A 22,063-nucleotide genomic window follows, 5' to 3' on the forward strand; every position below is an offset into this window, starting at 1 on the left:
CACAGAAAGACTTCCTCTAAGTGAAGCTCCCCTGAATAAATAAAGGAAAAAAATTTCATGAGAGAGAGAGAGAGAGAGAGAGAGAGAGAGAGAGAGAGAGAGAGAGAGAGAGAGAGAGAGAGAGAGAGAGAGAGAGAGAGAGAGAGAGAGAGAGAGAGAGAGAGAGATTTAGTTTAGGTATTAACTGTCTTTTGTCTCCCTGGCAACATACAATAGAGGAAGTTTACAAAGCACTGACCTGCCCACTTTTACCTGCTACTATGTCAGCATATCAACCCTTGAGCCGTTACAGGTTTGTAGGAAGTAGAGTGAGACGCGACATGGAGGCAGACTTGCTGCTGGGGAACTGAACTAATTTGCTGTTTTCACGACTAACAAAACAAGGTGAGCCTGAGTTTTAAGTCTACAGCAATACGTTCAGCAAAGGTAACCTCTTAATCAGTGTTTGGACTTAGTCAAGCTTTTACATGGGAGGGAGATTAATAAAGTTTCCATCGACGTAACAACAAAAGATCAGAGTTGGTAGCCAATCATGTATTTTCTTTGTGCGTGTACAGTCGTGTTTAGTATGTATGAAGTCATTTCCTGCAGCAGATCTACTGATGTGATCTCTAAAAATGCACTGCATATGACCTACTTACAAAAGGTCATACGCCATGTTTAAGGTATTGTTTTCACTATGTTTGATAGTCAAGGGCTCAGACTTTAGGTTTAAACTGAATATAACTAGGATATGGGAAACCGATTTCACAGTGTAATTCAGCCCATGTTTTGTTTCCCAGTACAGTACTTCATGGTCATGGATACAATCTTTGCTACCCTGGCTTGTTACCTCATGGCCCTGTCTATTGCTGTGGCACAAACAGAAAATAGGAATTTGACTACCACACCTACAATAACAAACCCTGACTTCAACCTGACACACACGACTACAGTGGTAACCCCATCTAACTCGACTGCACATGTAACTGTTATCTCAAACCTGACTGAGAGCACCACGGCATTTACCAGCACAACACGGCAGAATGAAACATTCAGCGAAACTACAGCAACTACAACTGAGAGCACAAGTCATTTCAAGACTTCTCAGTCAACAACCATCATGACTTCTCTAACAAATAGTACATCAGTGATGACTACAACTGGCACTCACACTTCAACATTTACTGCACGTACAACGCCAGCAAAGCAGACCACAGAAGGCTACATAAGTACACCTGTTACTTCAAATTCATCTCACACTGTCAACACAACTGCAGATACAATGGACAGAACCACACAAGGTAAGCATCAGGCTTCCTGTTTTATAAATGATTTAACTGCTTATTGTATGTTGAAACTTAACTCAAGTGAATGGCTTTAATTTCTTCTTTTTCCTGTGTTACTAGGTTTGGGACTAAACATTTCAGAAAGGAATATGACTATTCTCTTCAGCGTTGTACTTGGAGTGTTTGCTACGGCATTGGTTGTGTTCATGTACCACAGATGCAAACACAAAATCCAATACTTCCATCAGCCTCTTGACAACACTGAGGACACAGGTAAGGAGTTCCCCTTCATCATACAATCAGTACAAACTATTTTGTTTATTATCAGCAGTTAAAACTGCCTTTTTAATTTTCAACAGATGCATTTGTGGCAGACGATGACACACTTGTAATTTCTGGAGGACTTTATGATGGTCACCCAATATACGACAATGTACCAACAGTCCCAGCAGACCAATCTCAATTCCGTCTTGAGTTCCTTCATTAAGGAGAGAGAGGTCCTTTGCTGCTCGATAGGCATGGACAAAACCAATTTTCTTCATCTCCCAATTAGTGCAATTTCAAGATGGAAATTTCACCCCTGTGAAATTATAAATCTTCATGAGAGGCTAATGGGAGGAAGAGAAAATGACGATGGGCAGAACATTTAAACAAGGACAATGCTGATTGATTTGAACATCACTTTTACTTATATCACTGCCAATACTAAGATACATAAATATATTACGGTAAATATATTTAGATAGTAATACATAACAACTACACCTTTTCCCACATCAATGTTCATCAAATACACATATGCAGAATGAATGAGATTTCATGTGAATACCAGTAAGGATAAATAATTCCATAAAACAGCACTACATCAAACAGATTTTTTTCTTCTCAGTACTTAAAGCATAGAGGGTGATTCAACACTCTTAAAAGTCACTTAAAAGTTACCTCAGAACCCCAACCAAAAACTTGCTAAACAAGCTGGAGTATGAATACTTAAATATTTCTACTGTTTTACTATTTCTACTTTTTAGCTGATCCATAACAAAACCATATAAGCATGTTAAAAAATACATTTGCCTTTTTGATCCCTAACAGTACTATATGCATGTTATGAAAGTTGGAATATGAACACCTAAATCTGTCTAATGCTGTTTTTATCACTCTTTATCTGACCTTTACCAGCACTATTTATCCAAATATCTTCTCATTGGTCTTCTTCTTTTTTTTGTCCCCACCAGTAACAGCAGTCCAACCAGCATCTCTCATCCTTTTCATTGCAGCTAGCTTCAAGGAGTTCCCTGGTGATTTATGAGTGACAGGGCTCTGGATCTGAAATCATTTGTAACTTTATTTTTTATAATATTAAATAAAAATTACCAGGGACTTTTTCCTTCTTTGTCCACGCATAACATGCATACATATAATTTTCAAATAGCACTGCACCACTGTGGCCATGTTACCTTTTTAAGGATGTTGCATTTGTAGAGTGGAGCAGACAAATTGGGTGTGGGTGCACTTGCAAAGCTCTGTCAAGAAGAGAAACAAAAGGCCAAATCAGTTCTTCTGGCAATCTTGCACAAATGATCAAATGAACACCAACACAGTTTGTGATACTGTATACTTTTAACAAAGATTCCATCAACCAATGAAAATAAAACTCACCAAGAGATCATTTTGATCAGAGCTGTCAGACTTTGGATCAAGCTCTATGGTGCTCTTCGCCCAGCGTGCCGCCTTTTCAGAAGGGGGTGTTCGTATTCTGTAGGACTGTAAGGGAATTCAAAGAGTAAATGTCAGCAAATGGCATTCATATTTTTATTCATTTTGGAAAATGTCAAAATGATACTGTATATTACTTTGATCTTTGATGTTCCGCCAACCCTGTTGGTAATATTTTTTGGGTTTTTCAGGTCTTCATTGCGAATTTCCTATGATGAAAAGTCAATATGAGAGTGGAATGAACGAGTTAATATGAATGCTACAATAGACATAGAGAATAGAATAGAAAATCGTACAAGTATTTCAATAATAACCAGCAGTTACACGCTCACACTGCATTCATTCACTGTTGACAAAACACCTCGCTTTTTTATCTTCTACACACACAGTTTATGTGAATAATGGACAGTAAGTCTCAATGAAAAACACAAATACTGTTGAAAGGTTATAAGCTGGCATCCCTGATGGGAGAATGGTCTGAATGGGACTAACAGGTGACTAAATACACAATGTCCAAAGTATTTTTACTTAACCTTTCTTGAATTTCAAACTCACCGCAAAAATTAAACAGTGCTGAAATGAGACAAACTGCTCTATCGGTCTAAAAACATTTGGTAGATTAAACTCACAGTTTTCTTTATAAGTGCAGTATTTCCATCATCTTTGCTGTAGGAGGGTGTTTTCCTGCTCTTGGAGAAGTCAAACACGTGTCTCTTTGAAGAGCTCTCTTTTGGAGTCTGTTGGTTGTTGTTGGAGGCAGGCGACTAGAATTTTAAAGAGGTGTTCTTGGTTAAGTACTAGTGAAGACAAACCACACTATTAGAGGTAGCCTATTTGATGATGTACAGATTTTGTACCTGCTTGTTTGATGCTTCTGACAGTTGAGTCAGTGAGATTTTGACTGATGACATTTCTTTCTTCAAATCAGTTAGCTCCTTCTCCAGGTTTTCCTAATAGCAATGAAAAGTGTTTATCTAAGAATAGATCGTTTCTCTGAAGTACAACCTGTTTCAGTAAAAAGCCAAAAGGACACACCTTCTCCGTCACTGCTGCCTTCAGCTGTTGCTTCAGCTGATCATTATCTGTCTTATGCTTCTCGAGTGCCAACTCCTGATTTTAAGAATATATATAAATTTGGCAATGTTTAAAATGTATTTATTTTATAATTGTTTTATATACTTTAATAAACATTAATTTGGAATTTCATACCAAGGATTTCCTATGGGAAACAGCCTCCATCTCTTTCTTCTTGTTCTCATCAAGCTCCGCATCCTTTTCTTCAACCATCCGATCGTACTGGCTCTGTTGAAAACAAATCAAGATCTTTCCAGTGCAGCATGTGTTTTTACAAAACCAGTTTCATACAGCAAAATACATACTTTATGATGATCTTACTTTGTGTTTTTCCATCAATGCGACCATATCAGCTATCTTCTGTTGACACTTGAGTTCTGTGTCTTCCTTGTTCTTGATGGCCTCTGCTGCTGTTAATTTGATCTTTTGTACCTGCAGGACAAGGTGTTTTTATTCTTAGTTGTTTGTTCTGTGGAGTTAAAAATGTGGTCTTTATCCTAACATTATATAAGTTACCTCATTCTCGAGTTCTGCTGCAAAGGTTGATTTGGACTCAAGATCCTTAAGCATTTTCTGATGGTCTTTCTCATTCAGTCTTTTAAGGCTCTTGGACTCCTTGTGAAGACTGTTGACCTAAACACAAAAACAACCATCTACATTTAACAGGGTTATACTTATTAGTTTTTGTTGTTTTATATCAATATTAAGAACTGGAAGATTTAAAAAAACATCACCATACCACAATTTCAAGTTGACTGGATTTTGCAATCTCCTTTGCTATTTGTTTCTTAAGCACTTTATTCTGAAAATAAAAAATTAAATGTAAGCTGAATAAATAACAACCTCATTGCAAGTATTGTTTATCTATAGTTTCATTGTCATCACAAACCTCTTTCTGGTATTCCTCCTGGGCTTTAAGTTTCATTTCAATTTTTTTCCTGAGATTGCACAGCTACAAACCAAACAAGTTCTTGTTACTTCCCGAAAATGAGCAACAATAATAACAGCACTTTTTTCCACAAGTTTTTCAATTACCTTTGTTTCCACGGCTTTGATGTGTTTTTCTTTTTCTTTAATTTCCTTCTGCAGATGTTCACACTATACAGAAAAGGCACAAATAAATGGGTAATTGTTTCACACGTTCAGAACAAAAGGCATGTTGTGTTTTTATTGATAATTGCTTTAGTTGGCATACTTACATTATGTTCAGTTTTCTTCTGTAGAGTCTCTGTTTCCTGATATTTGTCTTGGATTTTGGTTTGAATGGAGTTTACTTCCTCTCTATTTAATGAAAATTCAAAAATCTAAATCTCAAAAATTGCAAAATGTCAAACCTCTTTACCTCTTTGAAGTGCAAACTCACCGTAAACACTGGTTTTCTTCTTCCAGTCTTTGAATTTCTCTTGTGAGCTTCACAGCCTTCTCCTCACTCACCTGATAAGATAAAATGTGTCATTTATATGTAATACAAAACAAACAACTACTGTACACATGAAAACAATCTCTCACATTTGATTTGATCATTCTGACCTTCATGTTTACCTCAATAGCTTGCACATTATAAGATCCACTCTCCAACTGCTTCTGAATGGCTGCCTTCTCAGACTGGAGCTCGTTAAAGTTGGATAATAGTTCTTTGTACTTTACTCTTAAAAATGACATAAATCAAACACAGACATCAAGATTAAAAATAGTTTATTATTATATACTATAGGCTAATATTATGGAACAATAGCTATTAAGAACTCACTCATGCTGTGTGATGTCCTTCCTTAGTTGCTCCGTCTGAAAGGTTTGTTCTTTATTTTTCTGTATTTCAGTAAACAATTGTCCCTCCAGCTCCTGCACTTTGATCTGAGGGTATTTAAAACATTATACAGAGAAGCTATGTCTTGCATTTAATACACCATATCACTGAATGTTTTTCATTATAAAAATATTTTCCCAAACAATATCTCCACAGTGGGTGAGATGAGTGCAGCAAGACAATCATGTAAAAACCTCTGTCACTGTGGACCTCTCCTTTAAATCTTCTTGTGCCTTTTCAGCAGTTTCATATGCCTTCTTCAGTAGATCATTTTCAGCAAAGGCGATCTCTACTTTATTCTGTTTTAGTAAAAAATGTTATCTAGGGCATACATATTTAGGTATCTGTATTAGAATATCTGTATAAACATCCCCTTTCCCTCTGAGATATAAGCATCTATTTGAATCACCTGAAATAGCTGGGTTTCTTCTTTTTTCCTTGAAAGCTCGGCTGTCAGTTCCTTCACTCTGACTTCAGTGATGTCAATCTTACCTTTCAGAGACTCAACAGATTTGGATTTTTTGTCCTAAGAACAACAGCAGCACACTGTGAGTGTCTACAAGTCATCTTCTATAGTGTTTGGACTACAATGAATGGTTGAGAAACAAAGAATACATTCCTGTAGAAAATCAAAAATGCATCCTTACAAGTTCATCTTCGAGGATTTTGATCTTTCCATCTTTCTTTGCACACTGCTCCACGGTCTCTCCTGTTGATTAAAACATTTTCTTTCAGCTTGTCAGAGCATTTAATGAAAATATCTAGACATTTCACTCAGGGAGGCTTACCTAAAAGTGTGTTTCTTAATTCAAGTTCCTTCTTGTTTGCCATGAGTTTATCCTCTAGTTCCTTGGCCCTTGAAAATGACACAACATGAACATTACAGTATGAAGAAGATTTGCCTTTGGTCAGGAAAATGCTATGAATATTCAGGAGTTCATTATACCTCTGTATCTCTAAGGCTAGTGAATTCTGTAGCTCCTGAATGGTTGTCTGAATCTGCTCCAGCTTCTCTGCTTGTTGATTTTTAACTCTGCTGAGTTCCAGCAAGTTTAAGTCTTTGCTTTGAATCAACTCTGTAAATTCTTCTTTACTTTGTTCCAGCATTGCAGCAACAGCTTCACGATTTTTCTGAAGGAAAGAAAACATTTTAATCAAAGCAGACAGAAGCACAGAACAGTTTTACTGAAAATGACAAGAATCTCAACACACACCTCAGTTTCTTTACATCGCTGCTCTGCTTTCTGCAGTTTTTGAAGAAGGCACTCCTGCTCAGTTTTTGAGCTTTTGAGAAGTTCATATTGTTCATCTGTAAAGTTTGTAAATATTTAATGATATCATCCTTCTCTAGTTTTCCTTCAAATAACAAAGTGCACTAATACTGCTCACTGACCTTACATTGGAGAAAAAATAACCAACTACAATAATCATTTTATACAAAGTACTATTTTCTTCATGTTTAATGTCATTTTCACAAGTTCAGCTATTTACTTGTTTGTTGAGTCTGATGTAAAATAAGATCAAACCATTAATTAATTCATAATGCTTACCAAATGAATAGTCACTGCTACTTGATCATTTTTCAATTAAAGTGCTCATTGAACATTTGCATTGGGAATGTGTATCAAAACTTTGTTGAATGTGGTTTAACAAAAGAATTGACAATCACCACAACACTATTGTTTTGTTTTGAAACAAAGTTTATCAAATTTTCTTTTTGTATGTAAAAATAAACATATGAGCATGAGTTAGATCTTGAAATCTAATCTTGATCTTACTTGTTGCTTCTTGAAGCTGTTTGCAGTGCTTCTGAGCTTCATGGAAATCAAGCAGGATTTTTTGTAGTTCATTTTCTTTAACTGTAAGTTGTGTTTGAAGAACTGCAACCTATAAATGCAGTGTTAATCCTTAAGCAGTTTGTTTTGACACTTGTAGTTACATTAAGAGAGTTTTATTTTACTAACCTCTTCCCCTTTCATGTTGTATTCTTGACGATAGTTCTCTCTTAGATCTTCAAATTGCAGCAAGTCCGCTTTGACTAGAAAAAGACTGAAGAGTTAATTCTCTTGCTAGTGGACATGCTATTTTGCTCATTATCTTCCTTCTTCATATTATTTCTGACTGATTATTACATCTGAAGATTTGGAGCTACTGTAGTGAAAAGCCTAGTAATCATACACATACAAAAAACAACCTTTCTGCATCTCTTGTTGATCAGCTTCTGCTCGAACACGAAGGCTTTCGAATGCTGCCATCAGTTTCTACAGAAAGAAAGTTACTTGTAAACTGACCATCAAACCATGTCCTACTGTTTTACTAACTCATGTCCAACAGATTCTTTTTAATAAGTAAATACTGCATTATGATATAGATTTAGAGGTGTTTTACCTGAATACTCTCACTATTTTCCATAAAGAGGTGATGTGTTTCTTCTCTTTCGGATTCAACTGCAAAATGTAAAAACTGGTTTTAAAACATGCAGTAATTTGTAATTGTTTTATACACCTTAATGATGCAGAAAATTTAAAGCATTTTTACTTACATAAAAGCATTTTCTCAGCTGACCGCTGAAAAGTATCTTTGAGTATATTACACAAGTTCCTTGTTCCATTGTTTCTGTTAAAAATGTAAACATTGACATTTAAAAAGAGACCAAATTACAAAGCACATTTAGAGTGTTTCAGAGAATAAACCCATACTTGTTCCTTAAATCCTCATTTTCACTGATCTGTTCCTCCAGCTTTATGCTGAGACTTTCATTTCCAAACTGTAAAGACAGAACACGCACAATAGATTAACTACAAAGGGTGTCAGAATACACTGTACTAACATGATCAATAATGCTTTAATGAGAGAGAGAGAGGGAGAGAGAGACAGACAGACAGAGACAGAGACAAAGAAATGTGTCACTGAAGCACACCACCTGCAGGTCTTGAATGGCTTTGCGCTGAGTTTCTATTGTTCTTTTGTTTTCTTGGAGTCTCCTTTCCTTTTGCATAGTGTCAGAGTCAACTTTGACCTTCCAACACTTAATTTTCTCAACTTCATCAAACAGCTTGGAGTAAAGCTGTACTGGATTGCCATTGTTCTGGGAGATATTCACAATGATAGGAAGTAAACTGACACACTTCAGAACAAACATGTTGCAAAGGCCAATTCTATCCTATTCATGCTTCAGGTTTTTGTACAATGAAAATGTTACCTCATCTTTCTCCATTGGTGGCACGACTTTCATCTTGGCAAAGTCTTTAGAGGAGAGACAATAATTAATTCATATATCATAAGGTTTATGATAGTTGCCAACTTTATGTGCTGAAATTATGTAGCCAGTGTTGTTTAATATACAATACCTTGTCTCGTTGGTGCAACCATGCCTGAATTGGGGAAAGGCATGCTCTGCTCTTTGTCAAAACATTTACTGTACTCCTAAGGGAAAACAGCAATTATGCTTCGTCACGATTTATTTTAATGATTACTGCCTCTTAGACTACAGCTGCCACCATGCATTTATGTTTTTAGCTTACAACAAGGAAAACAATGCACATACGTGCGCGAAAAGTATGGTTAAGAATTTCATTGCTGGTAAAAACTTGGCTAATAATTGTGCTGCAGATGATGTTAGTGCTGAGCTAGCGTCGAAGTGTTTTGCATTTACTTTATTCATCACCATTTAACGCTGCTGTTGGTTAACTATTTGCTGATATCACTTACCTGCTGCAATGTATTCACGAAATCACCACAGCTCTCAACTAATTCCTGAGGTCGAACAGCAGACACCTGTCCACTATTGACCCTGGGCGGTACCAACAGTTTGAAGTTAAAACCCCGGTCTCTCTCCATCCTGAAATGGACACATTGACACAGCTTTAAGGTAAAGTCCAGGTTATTTATCAATTTATCAGTGGTACAATTAGCGTTACGACTTTATCAAGAGGGATACATTTTTTTGTAACAGAGTATGAGAGGTAATGTAAGACAACCTTTACATTATTTCATTTAACCCATTGACCTGACGTTACCTTAACGTTAGCTGTTGGCTGGGTTAACGAATTAGCTCGCTAATAAATTCAGTTTAACTTATAACGTTAACTTAACGTTAGCTATCAACCGGTGTCACTTGACGTTAGCTTACTTAACGTTAGCACTAATTCCCCCTAAACATTTACAAGATAGCTACTAGGCAAAAACATTTAAAGTTACGTAACAGCCAGGTTACTTAACTTACATATTGTTGGTAACTTAAAGTTTCAAGCATTTACTGTCTATGACCTGGTCAAACAAAACGTTATCTCCTTTAAGCTGACGAACGTCTGCCGGCGCGAGCAACAATTCTCCTGTTGAATAACATGACGTTAACGGTTAATTCAAACTTTGTGTAACGGCTACCAGTAAGATTACATCCATTATCGGACAGCTAAGAGCACAAACGTACTTTTTAAATGCCATTTATCATGTCAATGTCATTTGACATGTTTCCTTTTAACTTATGACATGTAGAGGTAGATGTTTAGTGGTGAGGTGGTTGTAGGACAAAAGACATGGATGCCGCTGTTAGGTAGGTCTTGTTTGTCTGATAACGGACCCATGGGCCGCAAAATTAATAATTAGATCAAAGTACACATGCATGGACGTTGAGAAGCTGGTAACTGATAATATGTGCGGCTTTATTATTACCCCCTAACATGTTAGTTAACAAAACATGTAAGGTTAAGAAAAGTAGAAGACACTGGCGCTGGAGCCCAAGCCTTTCAGACAACAATGAGACTTGCAGGTTCATAAATTCAGAAAGAAGACTAAGAGTTTGGCCATATTTAACTAGAAAGTAATGCATAAAGCCTTAAGCACTGGGGGAAAGTAACAGTAAATTTACTTAAGTCCTTTTGAGGTACTTCATACTTATACTCAACTAGATTTCTTTGGGAAATATTGTGCTTTTTTTCCCTCAACATTTATTTGACAGCTGTAGTTACTTTCCAGATTCAGATTAGTAATATAAAATATAATTAATTATGATGTTTCATTATAGATTAAACAACCCGTACATTTGTTAAAGTTAGCCCCACCTTTACCAGCTGCAACTACACATAACTGCATCAATAATTACAATATTCTTCTGAAATGGGCCATTCGGCATAATGAGTACTTTTACTTTTAGTAAAGTATATTTTGATTCAAATACGTTTGTACTTTTACTTGCTTGACTTTTTCTACACTGTGGTATTGCTACTGAAGTAAATAATCTAAGTACTTGTTCCTTAAATGGCCTTAAATAAATAGAAGAGGTTCCTGAGTCATGATGAATGATATCATAAAACACATTGGTGTTCCTTGGTTCCGCCTCCTCTTTGGTTAGGGCATATGAACAGGTCATGTATTATTCAAGGAAAAATTAAATAAACATATGCAATCCTCTCCATGTCCTAGAAATTCAGTACAGATCTAATCTTTGAAAATTTCTCAGATGGAAAAAGCATGACATGCTGTTTAGTACAGAACATTGCTTCATGTTTAATTTTGAAGGCTTAGTTTGCATATTTTATCTGCTGGTTTAATGAGCAGTATGTCACTGATTTGTGTCAGTTTTGCACATGTTCAGCCAGTGGAAAAATAATATCAAGTTATTATTGTCTAGCCAATATTCTATTAAGCCTACTTAATATTGTGTGAGAAGGTCTGTTATTATTTTTGACTGTGGTTGTTATAAAATGGCAAGCGCATAATTAAAATCAAATGAGTTGATGCAGTGAAGGCATTTGTCTTATAAGTGCCACAGATTACTATACAGTAAATCTAATAATGCACTCCCTTCAGTCTGCTTAATATATATGATACCGGTGTAGTTTTTTTTAGAAAAACAGTGTTATTGCATCTCAAATACTCAAGAACTAACATTTTTCTGATCTCAGATTTATTGGAAATATAAACAAATGAAACAGCGGCATTTGTATTCTTGTCAGATTAGTTTATTTGATTTCCTGACACGTTTCCATACACAGTAACTCAGTGGCACATTGTCTTATCATGTCAGTACACAAAGCTATGCAACAAGGTTTAATACAGAATTATTGATACTCATCAAAAATGGAACAGCAAAACATGTTTAAAATAGAAATTGAGAATAAGTATGAATATATTTGACTAGAACATACAAAGTGAAAGTGGCACAGGATGTTTTCAAACCTTCCAAAATTGCACAGTCCTTGTAAACAGGAAAAAGTCTATACATGTGGTGTTGCAGGCAAAATGAGGTGACTACTATAAGTATGCACATAGAGATGCTCATAGAGAATATTTGCATTCATGTTGAAAAAATGGAGAGCTGCACTTTGCGTGTTCCTCATTGAAAAATATATTTTAATTATCTGATGGTACATTTTAGAAGGATGAAATACTATAAATGATGTGCTGTAGAAAGAGTTGATACCATCTGAGATTATTTTTTTTTACAATACCATAATATAACAATATAAGTGGCATAAAAGGCTAAGCAAACTTGACAATCCTATAAGAATATTAGAGGTATTTTATGTGGATTGTTCATTCTAGTTTAAAGGGCTTTAATAGGTGCGTAAATAGTTTGCATATATACACCTCACAGACAAAAAAATGAACTTGAAATGAGCATGATACAGAATATTAGACAGTGTCTTCGGTGTTCCCTTCCTCTGCCACCTCTTTGGCAGCATTGACCCTGTTGGACCTTTGTTCTCTACATCCCACCTTAGACCTCTTCTCCTCCTCTTTTTTCTCTTTGGCCAGCATTCGATAGTTGTATCCCATCCCTGCAAACAGGAAGACACTGGAGACGATGAGGAGGATCCCACAGCCCTGGTATGTGTACTTGTAATCGTGATAGATGTCTTTGAACTTCCCTGTGAAGACAAAAAGAGTCCCATTGTATAATTTGTAGTCACTCTCAACATTAAGCTGGGGTAAACTACACAGAAATAAATTACAATTGGTGACTGTGAACTTCCAAGTCCCAAGGGTGATGTACTCACCAAGCAAAGGGGGCCCTACCAATACAGGACCACACTCCACAATAGTGACCAGCCCAACAGCACTGGAGAAGCGCTGGGTTCCCACTAGGTCCATCAAGGTCTCAAACAGCACTGAACTCAGCCAGCCAAAAGCAAACCCAAAGAAGATTGCATAAATCACAAAGCCTGTGTAGTCCACGGATATTGGTGCTAGAATGTGGCAAACACCATTGTACAACACAGAGGCAGCAAAGAAGTACTGTATTCTGGGCCGGACCCACTTTGTGTTAGCCACGATGCCCATTGAGGGCCGGGCAACCATGTCGACAAAAGCCAGCACAGACAATAAGAAAGCCGCCTTGTCTTTAGGGATGTCTTTACTCTTTGCAAAATTACTGAGGAACACCAGTGGTGGAAAGAGACCAAAAAACATGATAATATTGCCCATAATATAAAGCAAAAAGCCACGGTTCTTGAACAAAGAAAGGTCGATAAAGCTGTTAATGGTCTGCGCTACAGTCCTCCTCTCTGTGATCTTCTCTACAGGTTTGGGTTTTGGTCCTATAGGCCGCATGAGGGAACCAGCGACACAGCAATTGAGGAGCAAACCACCCAGGATCAAGAAACTTCCTCTCCAGCCAAAGCGGTCAAATAGCAAGGTGTTTATAGGAGCCATGGTGGAGAGAAAGACAGGGCTTCCAGCCATGGCAATTCCATTGGCAATAGGCCGCCTTTTGTAGAAGTACTTTCCAATCATAGTGAGGGCAGGGTTGAGGTTGAAGGCCAATCCCAAACCTGAAAGAATCAATTTTTTGTGTAAGTGTATCTGAAATCTGTAGAGTTGACAAAGAAGGATTTGAGCATTAAACAGTGTTCGGAGATTCAAAATATAGCTTGGTGTTTTTACATTTGAGGAACACTAGATGGCAACAGTGCGCAGGAAAAAAATAGATGACTCATGAGCAAACTTAGAAATATAGAAAGTTACAATTAGGTACCTCCCACCACACCAATACAAAAGTACAGTGCTTGAACGGAGTTGCAGAAAGAGGCAGCAATAAGGCCCACTCCAGACAGGCATCCTCCCGCCATCATAACAGGACGACTGCCATATTTATTAACCAGGATGCTGCTGATAGGACCTGAAGAGCAAATGATAATACACAAATATACATATTAGAAGCTGAAAGATGACGATTTTTATCCAGTCATCAATGCACAGTTCTATAGTTAACCACCAGAGAGCTCCAGTGCCACAGCTGCGGCTCAGCAAATTCAAGCAACTTCTGCAATCATTTGTGTAAGTGCTGCACTGCAGTAGATGTGTTTTCATGCCATTAATAATACGATCTGTCAGAAAAAACATGAAAGCTGTAATGAAATTTTCATTTATTTGGTTCAGGGATTCATAAAAATTGACAAGGGAATGATTTGTTTGTGGATTCTTCTTAAATGGATGAAATGATTATCGGAAGTACCTTAGTTCAGACAGGAGGATGGGTGTGTAAGTGTGCGTGTGTTCTTTGTTTTTGTTTGTTGGGGGTGGGGGGTGCGGGGGGGGGGGGGGGTATGAGGGGGTTTATGGGGTTAAAATAACTGTCATCTTCTTAAGTAAATTTTTTTTGTTACAATTTTGCCACCTGGTGCACTAGGTCCATTAAGTTATTAATATGCAATCCCACTTGGATTCTCAAAGAAAATCACTCTGAAATGCAAAGAGGGTTCAGGTCACAAAACACCACATCCATCTACAGCTTATAACAACCGGCCCAAATGAGTATGAGGACCCACATGGAAGACACTTCTGCCTTCCTGCCAAATCCCTGCACTACCCAATGAACCTAAATAGAAACTGACAGTTTTTGTTTAGAGGATGTCCAGACTCATTTGCCAGCACGGTGCAAGACAAAAGGTTTTTAAATTGTAATGCAGGCGGTCTCCAAGCTAGCAATGAGTTCTTTCCTTCTGCCTTGCAGGGAGTTAGAATAAAAAGGTTGGAGACAAACCAATGTAGAATATTATGAATGTAATGAATCAAAAATTGAAGGAGTACAGAGGTACGCGACAGTAGGCTGTTAATGAACTTCCCCTGCTGATGTGCTCAGAATGTTTAACACCTACAGTAACAGGCTCAGCTGTCTATCTACTCACAGCAGTGACAAACGTTTCCTCATACTTTCAGTTACCAGGCATCACTTGCTTTCATCTGTGTATATCTACAGGTAAACATTTGCAGTAATTAACAATGTTACACCTGAAAATGCATATTGAGTCCAGTGTAGCTCATGACTTGTTCACTTTTATAGCCATTAAAAAGGTTGTAACCTCACACAAGCTTGGAGCCTTTATGTGCTCCTACAGAATTAACACACTGTAAGGTGAGAGACAAATTAACAGTCAGATGTTCTCAACTTTCTTTTATGTAGGTTATGTAGTACCAATATGATATACAATAAAGACTTGTTTAGATGTAACATGTTCAACACTATGCATGGAATGAAATGAAAATGCTAGCCTAGCAAAAGAAAATACAGTCCACTTTTATTACATGCAGATCTTGCAAATAAATTTTCCACTCTGGCCAGAATAGAAAATTTGATACAAAGTAGTTTTATATGGTGTAATATTTTCTACTTCACATCAGTTTGGCACCATAAAGCAACTTTTCTGAAACTTCCCTGAGATTAAAAAAAAAGATGCCTAAGTCATCATTTTTCCAGTTTATCACACGATAGAGTAAAGAGAAGTGCAGTGTTTTGATTTCAGAGCAGACGGTCTTGAGGGACGAGGAACGCTCCTTTGAACTCTGTTCTCTCTGTATTAAATATCACGCACATGAATAGAGCCTTATCACCTCACTGGCCGGACCTGTGTGACATCACCCAGCTTCTCATTCATCTCATCAGTGCAGGAACACAACTGAACCCCAGGTGGTTTTCCACTCTCAAAGCAAAAGGCAAAAACTCATTCATGTGCTCCAGAGACAGATAATGTTGCACTTTCAATAGAGGACTTACAGTATTGTTTTATCTCGGTATGAAATGTTTGATTTAAGCCACACTATAATTCTGAGAAACTGTGGCCTCTTTGTGGATAAACTGAGGCTGAATGCAAGTCTGTATTTGATCAAAAAGCAGTGGATTGACTTTTAACTGAACACTCCAGGAATAAATCTTTTACAGTTGTGCTAAGAGCCAGAAATTGATTCAATCTATAAATCTTATTTGCGTGCTAAATGTCAACGTTAAACCAACATTTGGCTGGTTGTATTTTGTTTCACAGCTCACCTCCACCGTACATGACCGCTAACATGATGGAAGAGATCCAGGACACCTGGCTGCTGGACACGTCAAAGATCACCTCAATGTCTTTAAAGAAGACCGTGATAGACTTGGGGAATGCATAGGAGAATCCAATAGAGATGAAGGCCCCAACCACCACCATCCATCCCCAGCCACCCTCAGGTGGTGTGTAGCCTTGTGGACCACCGACAGCAGGCGCCATTTTCACTCACAAATCTCCTCTTTTCAAATTTCAACACGTTATACAGATATGATGACCTGTTCAGGAGAGAACAAAACAGCAAAGATAATTACTTGATTAGTTTTTATTTCTTTAAAGATTACTTTGTTATGTTTTTGTTGAAACATGTTGAAAATAATTCACTGATTGAGAGTTGTTCAATAAACGGTTGGCTTTTTGAAAATAAAAGACTTAAGTGAATATGTATTAATCCAGCAGTAAATGCATATTGTAAAACTGTCTTGAACTTGATGTTTTGTCCTCAGCTTTGTATCTTCCATCTGATAGCTCTGAACACTTGTATCAACTCTGTATCAACTGGAAAACAGCAGCAACATTTATTCAAGACGATATTGTCACAGATAAGCTCGTCAGAAGTCTTGCAAGTCTTGGTTATAAAGCCTTTCATCAGCTGATATTTCAATGGACAATTAAGAGAGGAATGTCAGATGTTTCAGAGCTGAGAACAGTGGGTTCACAACAAGAAAATGAATGAGAATGAATACAACAAAATAACAAAATTGAGAAAAAGTACCTCCAAGAACCCCTGCTTTGCTGATACGTTATGTGTATTTGGGAAGATTTATCAAAAAATATTAACTCTATAAAATAGTATGAGATTAATGATACAATTTTGGGCCTTGCTTTACTTTGAATTGCTCTCTGCATGTATTCACTGAGCTCCCACCCGCTGATCTCCTACAGTCTCACTTTAGAGGTGATGAATAAGAGTCCATGTGCAGAGTCAAACAACTTACTGTATTGTTTACACAGGGGAAACTATCCAGAGAAAACATCGATCAGACCGTGAACACTGGTTGAATTCACACTGTTCAATAGCTCAGGGCTATGCTCAGGAGTGGGTGATGATGTAGTGTTTTTCAGCCAAGGAGGACTTGATGTGGTTGATGAATCAGTTTAGTACTCTGAAAACGTATTGGATAAGCCAGTTGTGTGCAGCGAGTAGTGAATATTTAATGTGTTAAAGAACTTTTGTTATTGAGCTGGGATTTTAGCTGCTGCTATGCAGCTGTAAATGTGCCTCCTGCATTATTCTACAGATGCAATAGGTAATGGAGGAGAGATAAGAACTATGCCTCTTGTTTATTCAAACAGACATTATGGGTTACTTGGAGTAATTATACAATAACCACTTGGAAGTAACAACTTAACTTTACACATATCAAATAAACATATTTGAGCATAAAGTGCTGTGTGTTTTATATAATGCATGTTTCACATTGGACGATCAAGGATTTCACTGCATGTGATGCCAAAATTACTCCAAACAATAACAGAGGCAGGTTCACTCTTTGAAGCTTTTACATCATTAAGAGGAGGTAGAATTGTTACAGGGCTACACATGGGTGATATGTTCGATAAATCAACTTTCTATATATAAACGTTAACAGAAAGTGAGAAGAGAAGCTTGATATCAATCTGTTGAGTACAGAGCTGGCGTAGTTAGCCTAGCTTGTTTCTGTTCTGTTAAAAGTATGAGATACAGCAATACAGAATTTATTTGTTTAATCTGTACAAGTACAGGAATGAAAAAAATACATATTGTGGTTTTCTGAGAAGTTTGATGCTGAAATTATTTCTTGGCTGATTCCCTTTGTACCCAGTCTTTATGCTAGCTACACTAAACATGTCATGACTGCCGCTTTGTGCTTTACATAAGGTACATTCTACTGACATCACTCTACTAAGAAAGAAACCAAATAAGCATTGTTTCCAGTTTTATTACGCATGTTTCAAACTCCTTAGAAAGTTCCCTGTTGCTTAAAAGAATTCCTTTCATGATGTTAAACATTTTTCTTTAAAATAACGGTGACCCCATTAGGCTTGTTTAGCAATCAGCTGGTACACCTGAGCCGTCATTCCTCCACCTCCTTTTCTTGACAAGGGCTTTGAAGTAAAGCTAAATGCTTGAAACAGCAAACTTTCTATCTATTACTGTTTATACTTAAGTGGAATATTTTTTTTGTGAATGCTAATTTTTCTTTGTATCTTTGTTCTTTAACATAGGTCACATTAAAGTTTGAATATGGTGGTTTAGTGTAACATTTCTGTGTTGATACCTTTGATAAATAGAGGTGGGTGTTCTGGATTTCCCTTCACACCTGTCACGTTCCCCACTGTGAAAAACAGAGCCTGCACAATTATGACTTAAGAAAGGTCGGTTGAAAGATTTTCACTGTCTGTAAATAGTCATCACACATCTACCAAGCAGCCCCTGTAACAGGACAGTATGCTGGGGAAGTGTTCTTTACTGGCAGCAGAGACAGCGGTGTCTGTATTTTTATAAAATGAAAAATTCAGTGGTTGACGTTAGATGATGAATTGAGGAACAACTTAAGACAGACAGGACTCAAGATAAAATGGCAATACCTCCAAAATAATGAATAAAATGGATAATTTTATACTAAGGATTGATCACTTGGCTCTAAAATGGAGAGAAAAGTATCAAACAATTTAATGAAAACTGCAGAGTCGATCTGTTTAAGCCAGGCAGCGGAATGAAATAAGTGGACAAATGAGCAGAGGCATCAACGCTAACCCCCTTTACACTGTAAAAGTCTAAATAAAGCTGTCAAAGTGGGCGGCTTGAAAGTGCCTCTTGACAACACACACCTACTTGGACAAAGCAGGGTGGGCTCAGCAGAGGACATTAGTAAAAACACAACAGGATTTGGTGTCATTGCTTAAAGGATGAATGGAAGATTGAATTTTCCTAGGAATTAATTTGACTAACGTGGGTCACTTAGTCACAGCACTGTTGAGACCCCGGCCTTGGTATGTGAAGTGATGAAACCCTGTTGCTGGACTTGACCAACATTAGCAGAAGGGCAGATGAGGCAAAGCATTCAGGGACCCCACTAAATGTGTTTCAGGAAATATTCCTTCTCTTTAGTTTGTAGGATTCTGATTTGGTTTTGATTTATTGTGAGCCACATGGAAATTAATAACTTGAAAACAGTTGTTAAGATGGGTACATTCACAACAACAGTAGCTGGAATAAAGTTCAATGAACATGAGATTTTACATCTTTGGCTACACTTCATAGCGTAACAGTTTCCATTCATTCTCCCTGCAGCCATGCTCTGGGCCTTATGACCCCAGGTTTCTAATACCACTTATTAGATCTAGTGAATTTGTCTGATTAATTATAGATAGCGTGTTAAATATTTGCTCCGGAAAATTGCACACTCACATAATTAGTATTATTATAACACTGACAAAGCAATAAATTTTTTATGAATAACCAGCTAAACGTAGATTACACATGCAAGTAATTATGTTTAAAGTGATGTCTGGCAAATGTTAAATGTGCTTATTGTGTGTGTCAAGGATCTTACCTTTGGCAGGAGCTCTTGAACCAGTATTGCAGATGAACTCTGCAGATAAACAGCAGTCTCGGAGGGACGTTAACACACTGCAGACATCATTGAATGGGACTGAGCCTCTCTGAATATGTATGAAATAAAAGTGCTGCATATGTTTCACAGATACTCCAGAAGTGATCTGTGGGTCTTTATCCACCGTGACAGTCCAAAAGTTGCCTGCGGGTCCTTGGCCTCAGACTTCATCTGTTTCCAGAAACTAAAGTGAAGCTGAAAAGTTGAGTTCATTGACTGCCCACATCAAACAGCTGGATGATCTGGACACTATGGTGCTAAATGTTGAGGTCAGTCAACTTCTTATTGGCTGTGGGAGGCAAAGTGCCGAGCCCCTACAATGCTTTCCCCACCCCTCTGTCATGTGCCGAGCTCTCACACAGGGTTGGAGTAATTCACTGTCCAACCCAATAGTATGTGTGACCAAAGAGGATATCACATAAAGTCTGCACACTAAGAGATAAGATCCTTTCTGAGACGCTGATTTCCTGCATTAGCTGATTTATCAGAGCTATTGAATTGAATTTTGGACGTTGCAGCTGTAAAAAATCCAGTTTACCTAAACAACAGACATTGTTTACCTTATCAACCTGAACGAAAGATTTTTGAACACTTCAGGGGTCAGATCTAGTTGAGCCTTTCTCCCAAACGTCCTTAGGAGCTATTAGTGTGTATCGGGCTTGGGAAAGGAATGGCCTCAGGAGGTTATTGAAATCATGTACTTCAAAACTGACACTTTTGAAACATTATTTCTCTTTGTTGCGTTATGTTTTTTCCATAATTTTTCTCCACCCCAATAAGGACTTTATTGCTTTTCAAACAGAGGATGCAGTAGAGCCCCACCTACAATTCAGTGTTTTCTCCTCACAAGAGCAGAGATTGAAGAATGGTAATGGATGTGGGACAGAGCCACCCTGGCTGTAGACTTTTAATCTTGTTTACACGTTAGCTACCTGGTTAAAAGAATAAGGAAAGCAGCAATTGCAGATTGAGTTAGTTAGTGACTGATGACCTCATTTACTCAAGATGTACATTAGGTCAAAGACAGAAGAAGTATCTTACTGCATTATCATTAAGCTTTTTTCATAAGTAATATTTCCTCTCTTACTGGTAGCAGCAAGGTCTGGTACAATCTGCAGCTCGTGGTTAGGAATCACTGTTGTAAATGACCTTAAAGCATTTTCAGAGGGATTAAAATGATTAGCTTAGCTATGTGAAACACAGCTCCTTCAGAGTATAAAATAAGCTGCAGTAAAACTGCTATACACATACATATACTTAAACAGGTACATTCTCTGTCAACAAACACCACCAGTGTTCTTTGTTCATTACCGTGACTTATTTTCCAAGGAAAATCCCTTGTTCTGAAATGCAATGCTTTTCTGTACTGTATACCCCACCCTCATCACGTATACAGCATTTATCTCTTCTATTACTCATATATTATAAAATAAATATGATCTGCCATATAATAGGAGCATGAGATGTCTCAGAGTACGTTATTTTACAAAAACAACACCAGAAGTATTACCGGGAGCCAAGTAAACACTGCACCACTTACAGCTTCGACTGGACTGGACTGAATGTAATTGCACCATGGCCCACAGATTTGACACTTACAGGTCAAAAGTCAGTGGCAATTACCTTTTACCCAGGCATAGTGGTACAGATGAAAGTGAAGTAAATCCTGGCTTGCTGAACCGAGAGTGTGGGGTCTTCATAAGGGTCAGGGTGAGCACCCAATGTTGCAAAAGCCAATTAGCTCACACATACAAGTAAGAAAATATTTCTTCCATATGGTGGCTACAGTGACAAGAGAGCTGTCACCTGCTACAATACATAAAAAGGCCTTAATGCCCAAACTCTCTGTTCCTCTCAGGACAGAAAAGCCGTTTTTGGAAAATGTTTTCCACTGTGGAACAAGGCCAGGCAACAGTGTCACTGAGACATGGAGCCTGAAAGGTGACTGAAAGTCTGTCTAGCTCTGGCTTCGACCGCAATGCATCGTTTGCTCAGGAAAGCAGATCAGAGGACATTAGTCTCTTGAATGGCTTACTCAAGGATATAATGCACTTATTAGATCTTTGAGACTTGAGGCAATACACTCATCACACTGCGATCAATGGATTTTTGGACCCTAAAGATTAAGTCTTTTTATCTCTCGGGAATTACAATCATAAGCAGAACTAATGCTGGATATCAAACTAACCCTAATTTTTAACCCCAAACCCAATCCATGGTGTCACAATCCGGCTCTTGGACCGTGACAAATATGGAGACACACCATGTTGAAAGTAT

General features: G+C 37.6%; 3 protein-coding genes and 1 long non-coding RNA gene across 12 annotated transcripts; 2 read left to right on the forward strand and 2 right to left on the reverse strand.

The window, feature by feature from the left end:
* The first annotated feature begins 183 nt into the window (after positions 1-183).
* On the forward strand, positions 184-2,648 carry si:ch211-105j21.9 (sialomucin core protein 24-like). Of its 2 annotated transcripts, none has more exons than XM_038697056.1 (4): positions 184-384; positions 783-1,283; positions 1,389-1,541; positions 1,628-2,648. In XM_038697056.1, exons 2-4 carry the CDS (start codon positions 794-796, stop codon positions 1,753-1,755), a joined length of 771 nt encoding a protein of 256 aa, XP_038552984.1. In that variant the 5' UTR covers positions 184-384; positions 783-793; the 3' UTR covers positions 1,756-2,648. The 2 variants fall into 2 exon arrangements, with proteins under 2 accessions (XP_038552984.1, XP_038552985.1); XM_038697057.1 differs by having other exon boundaries at positions 788-1,283.
* Positions 2,426-10,176, reverse strand: sycp1 (synaptonemal complex protein 1). Of its 6 annotated transcripts, none has more exons than XM_038697053.1 (34): positions 10,091-10,176; positions 9,577-9,706; positions 9,216-9,291; positions 9,068-9,111; positions 8,789-8,953; positions 8,565-8,632; positions 8,408-8,481; positions 8,254-8,312; positions 8,060-8,126; positions 7,830-7,903; positions 7,644-7,752; positions 7,080-7,174; positions 6,812-6,996; positions 6,654-6,721; positions 6,513-6,574; positions 6,275-6,391; positions 6,060-6,164; positions 5,809-5,912; positions 5,601-5,706; positions 5,422-5,492; positions 5,258-5,339; positions 5,094-5,156; positions 4,948-5,010; positions 4,798-4,860; positions 4,575-4,691; positions 4,380-4,490; positions 4,194-4,286; positions 4,020-4,094; positions 3,842-3,934; positions 3,614-3,748; positions 3,122-3,193; positions 2,928-3,032; positions 2,726-2,791; positions 2,426-2,594 (listed from the first exon to the last, which is right to left on the reverse strand). In XM_038697053.1, coding segments are annotated over exons 1-34 (3,060 nt in total). In that variant the 5' UTR covers positions 10,093-10,176; the 3' UTR covers positions 2,426-2,453. The 6 variants fall into 6 exon arrangements, with proteins under 6 accessions (XP_038552981.1, XP_038552978.1, XP_038552980.1 ...); XM_038697050.1 differs by having other exon boundaries at positions 5,589-5,706; XM_038697052.1 differs by lacking the exon at positions 10,091-10,176 and adding an exon at positions 9,885-10,041 and having other exon boundaries at positions 5,589-5,706.
* On the forward strand, positions 9,650-16,556 carry LOC119886371. 3 transcript variants are annotated; one of them, XR_005441478.1, is made up of 4 exons: positions 9,650-9,736; positions 12,625-12,696; positions 13,392-13,504; positions 16,128-16,556. It is a non-coding gene; the product is annotated as an uncharacterized LOC119886371 (long non-coding RNA). The 3 variants fall into 3 exon arrangements; XR_005441479.1 differs by lacking the exon at positions 9,650-9,736 and adding an exon at positions 9,762-9,830; XR_005441480.1 differs by lacking the exon at positions 9,650-9,736 and adding an exon at positions 10,296-10,420.
* slc16a1a (solute carrier family 16 member 1a) lies at positions 11,850-16,383 on the reverse strand. The gene is made up of 4 exons (XM_038697059.1): positions 16,133-16,383; positions 13,844-13,987; positions 12,867-13,640; positions 11,850-12,737 (listed from the first exon to the last, which is right to left on the reverse strand). Exons 1-4 carry the CDS (start codon positions 16,347-16,349, stop codon positions 12,502-12,504), a joined length of 1,371 nt encoding a protein of 456 aa, XP_038552987.1. The 5' UTR covers positions 16,350-16,383; the 3' UTR covers positions 11,850-12,501.
* Positions 16,557-22,063: the final 5,507 nt, after the last annotated feature.

This window comes from Micropterus salmoides, unplaced genomic scaffold (genome assembly GCF_014851395.1).
Source record: "Micropterus salmoides isolate LMB-PRFRI ecotype aquatic unplaced genomic scaffold, ASM1485139v1 Ms_hic_scaffold_4, whole genome shotgun sequence".
Taxonomy (NCBI): Eukaryota; Metazoa; Chordata; class Actinopteri; order Centrarchiformes; family Centrarchidae; genus Micropterus; species Micropterus salmoides.

Bases quoted from the DNA above. Each gene is read 5' to 3' on its own strand.
- si:ch211-105j21.9 (XM_038697056.1), top strand. From the start codon at position 794: ATGGTCATGGATACAATCTTTGCTACCCTGGCTTGTTACCTCATGGCC. The intron at 1,284-1,388 runs GTAAGCATCAGG...CTGTGTTACTAG, and splicing joins AATGGACAGAACCACACAAG to GTTTGGGACTAAACATTTCA. The intron at 1,542-1,627 runs GTAAGGAGTTCC...AATTTTCAACAG, and splicing joins TGACAACACTGAGGACACAG to ATGCATTTGTGGCAGACGAT.
- slc16a1a (XM_038697059.1), bottom strand. From the start codon at position 16,349: ATGGCGCCTGCTGTCGGTGGTCCACAAGGCTACACACCACCTGAGGGT. The intron at 13,988-16,132 runs GTGAGCTGTGAA...TTTGCTCTTCAG, and splicing joins AGCGGTCATGTACGGTGGAG to GTCCTATCAGCAGCATCCTG. The intron at 13,641-13,843 runs GTACCTAATTGT...TGATTCTTTCAG, and splicing joins TTGTATTGGTGTGGTGGGAG to GTTTGGGATTGGCCTTCAAC.
- sycp1 (XM_038697050.1), bottom strand. The intron at 9,292-9,576 runs GTAAGTGATATC...GTTTTCCCTTAG, and splicing joins TCGTGAATACATTGCAGCAG to GAGTACAGTAAATGTTTTGA. The intron at 5,340-5,421 runs GTGAGTTTGCAC...TTCATTAAATAG, and splicing joins GAAGAAAACCAGTGTTTACG to AGAGGAAGTAAACTCCATTC.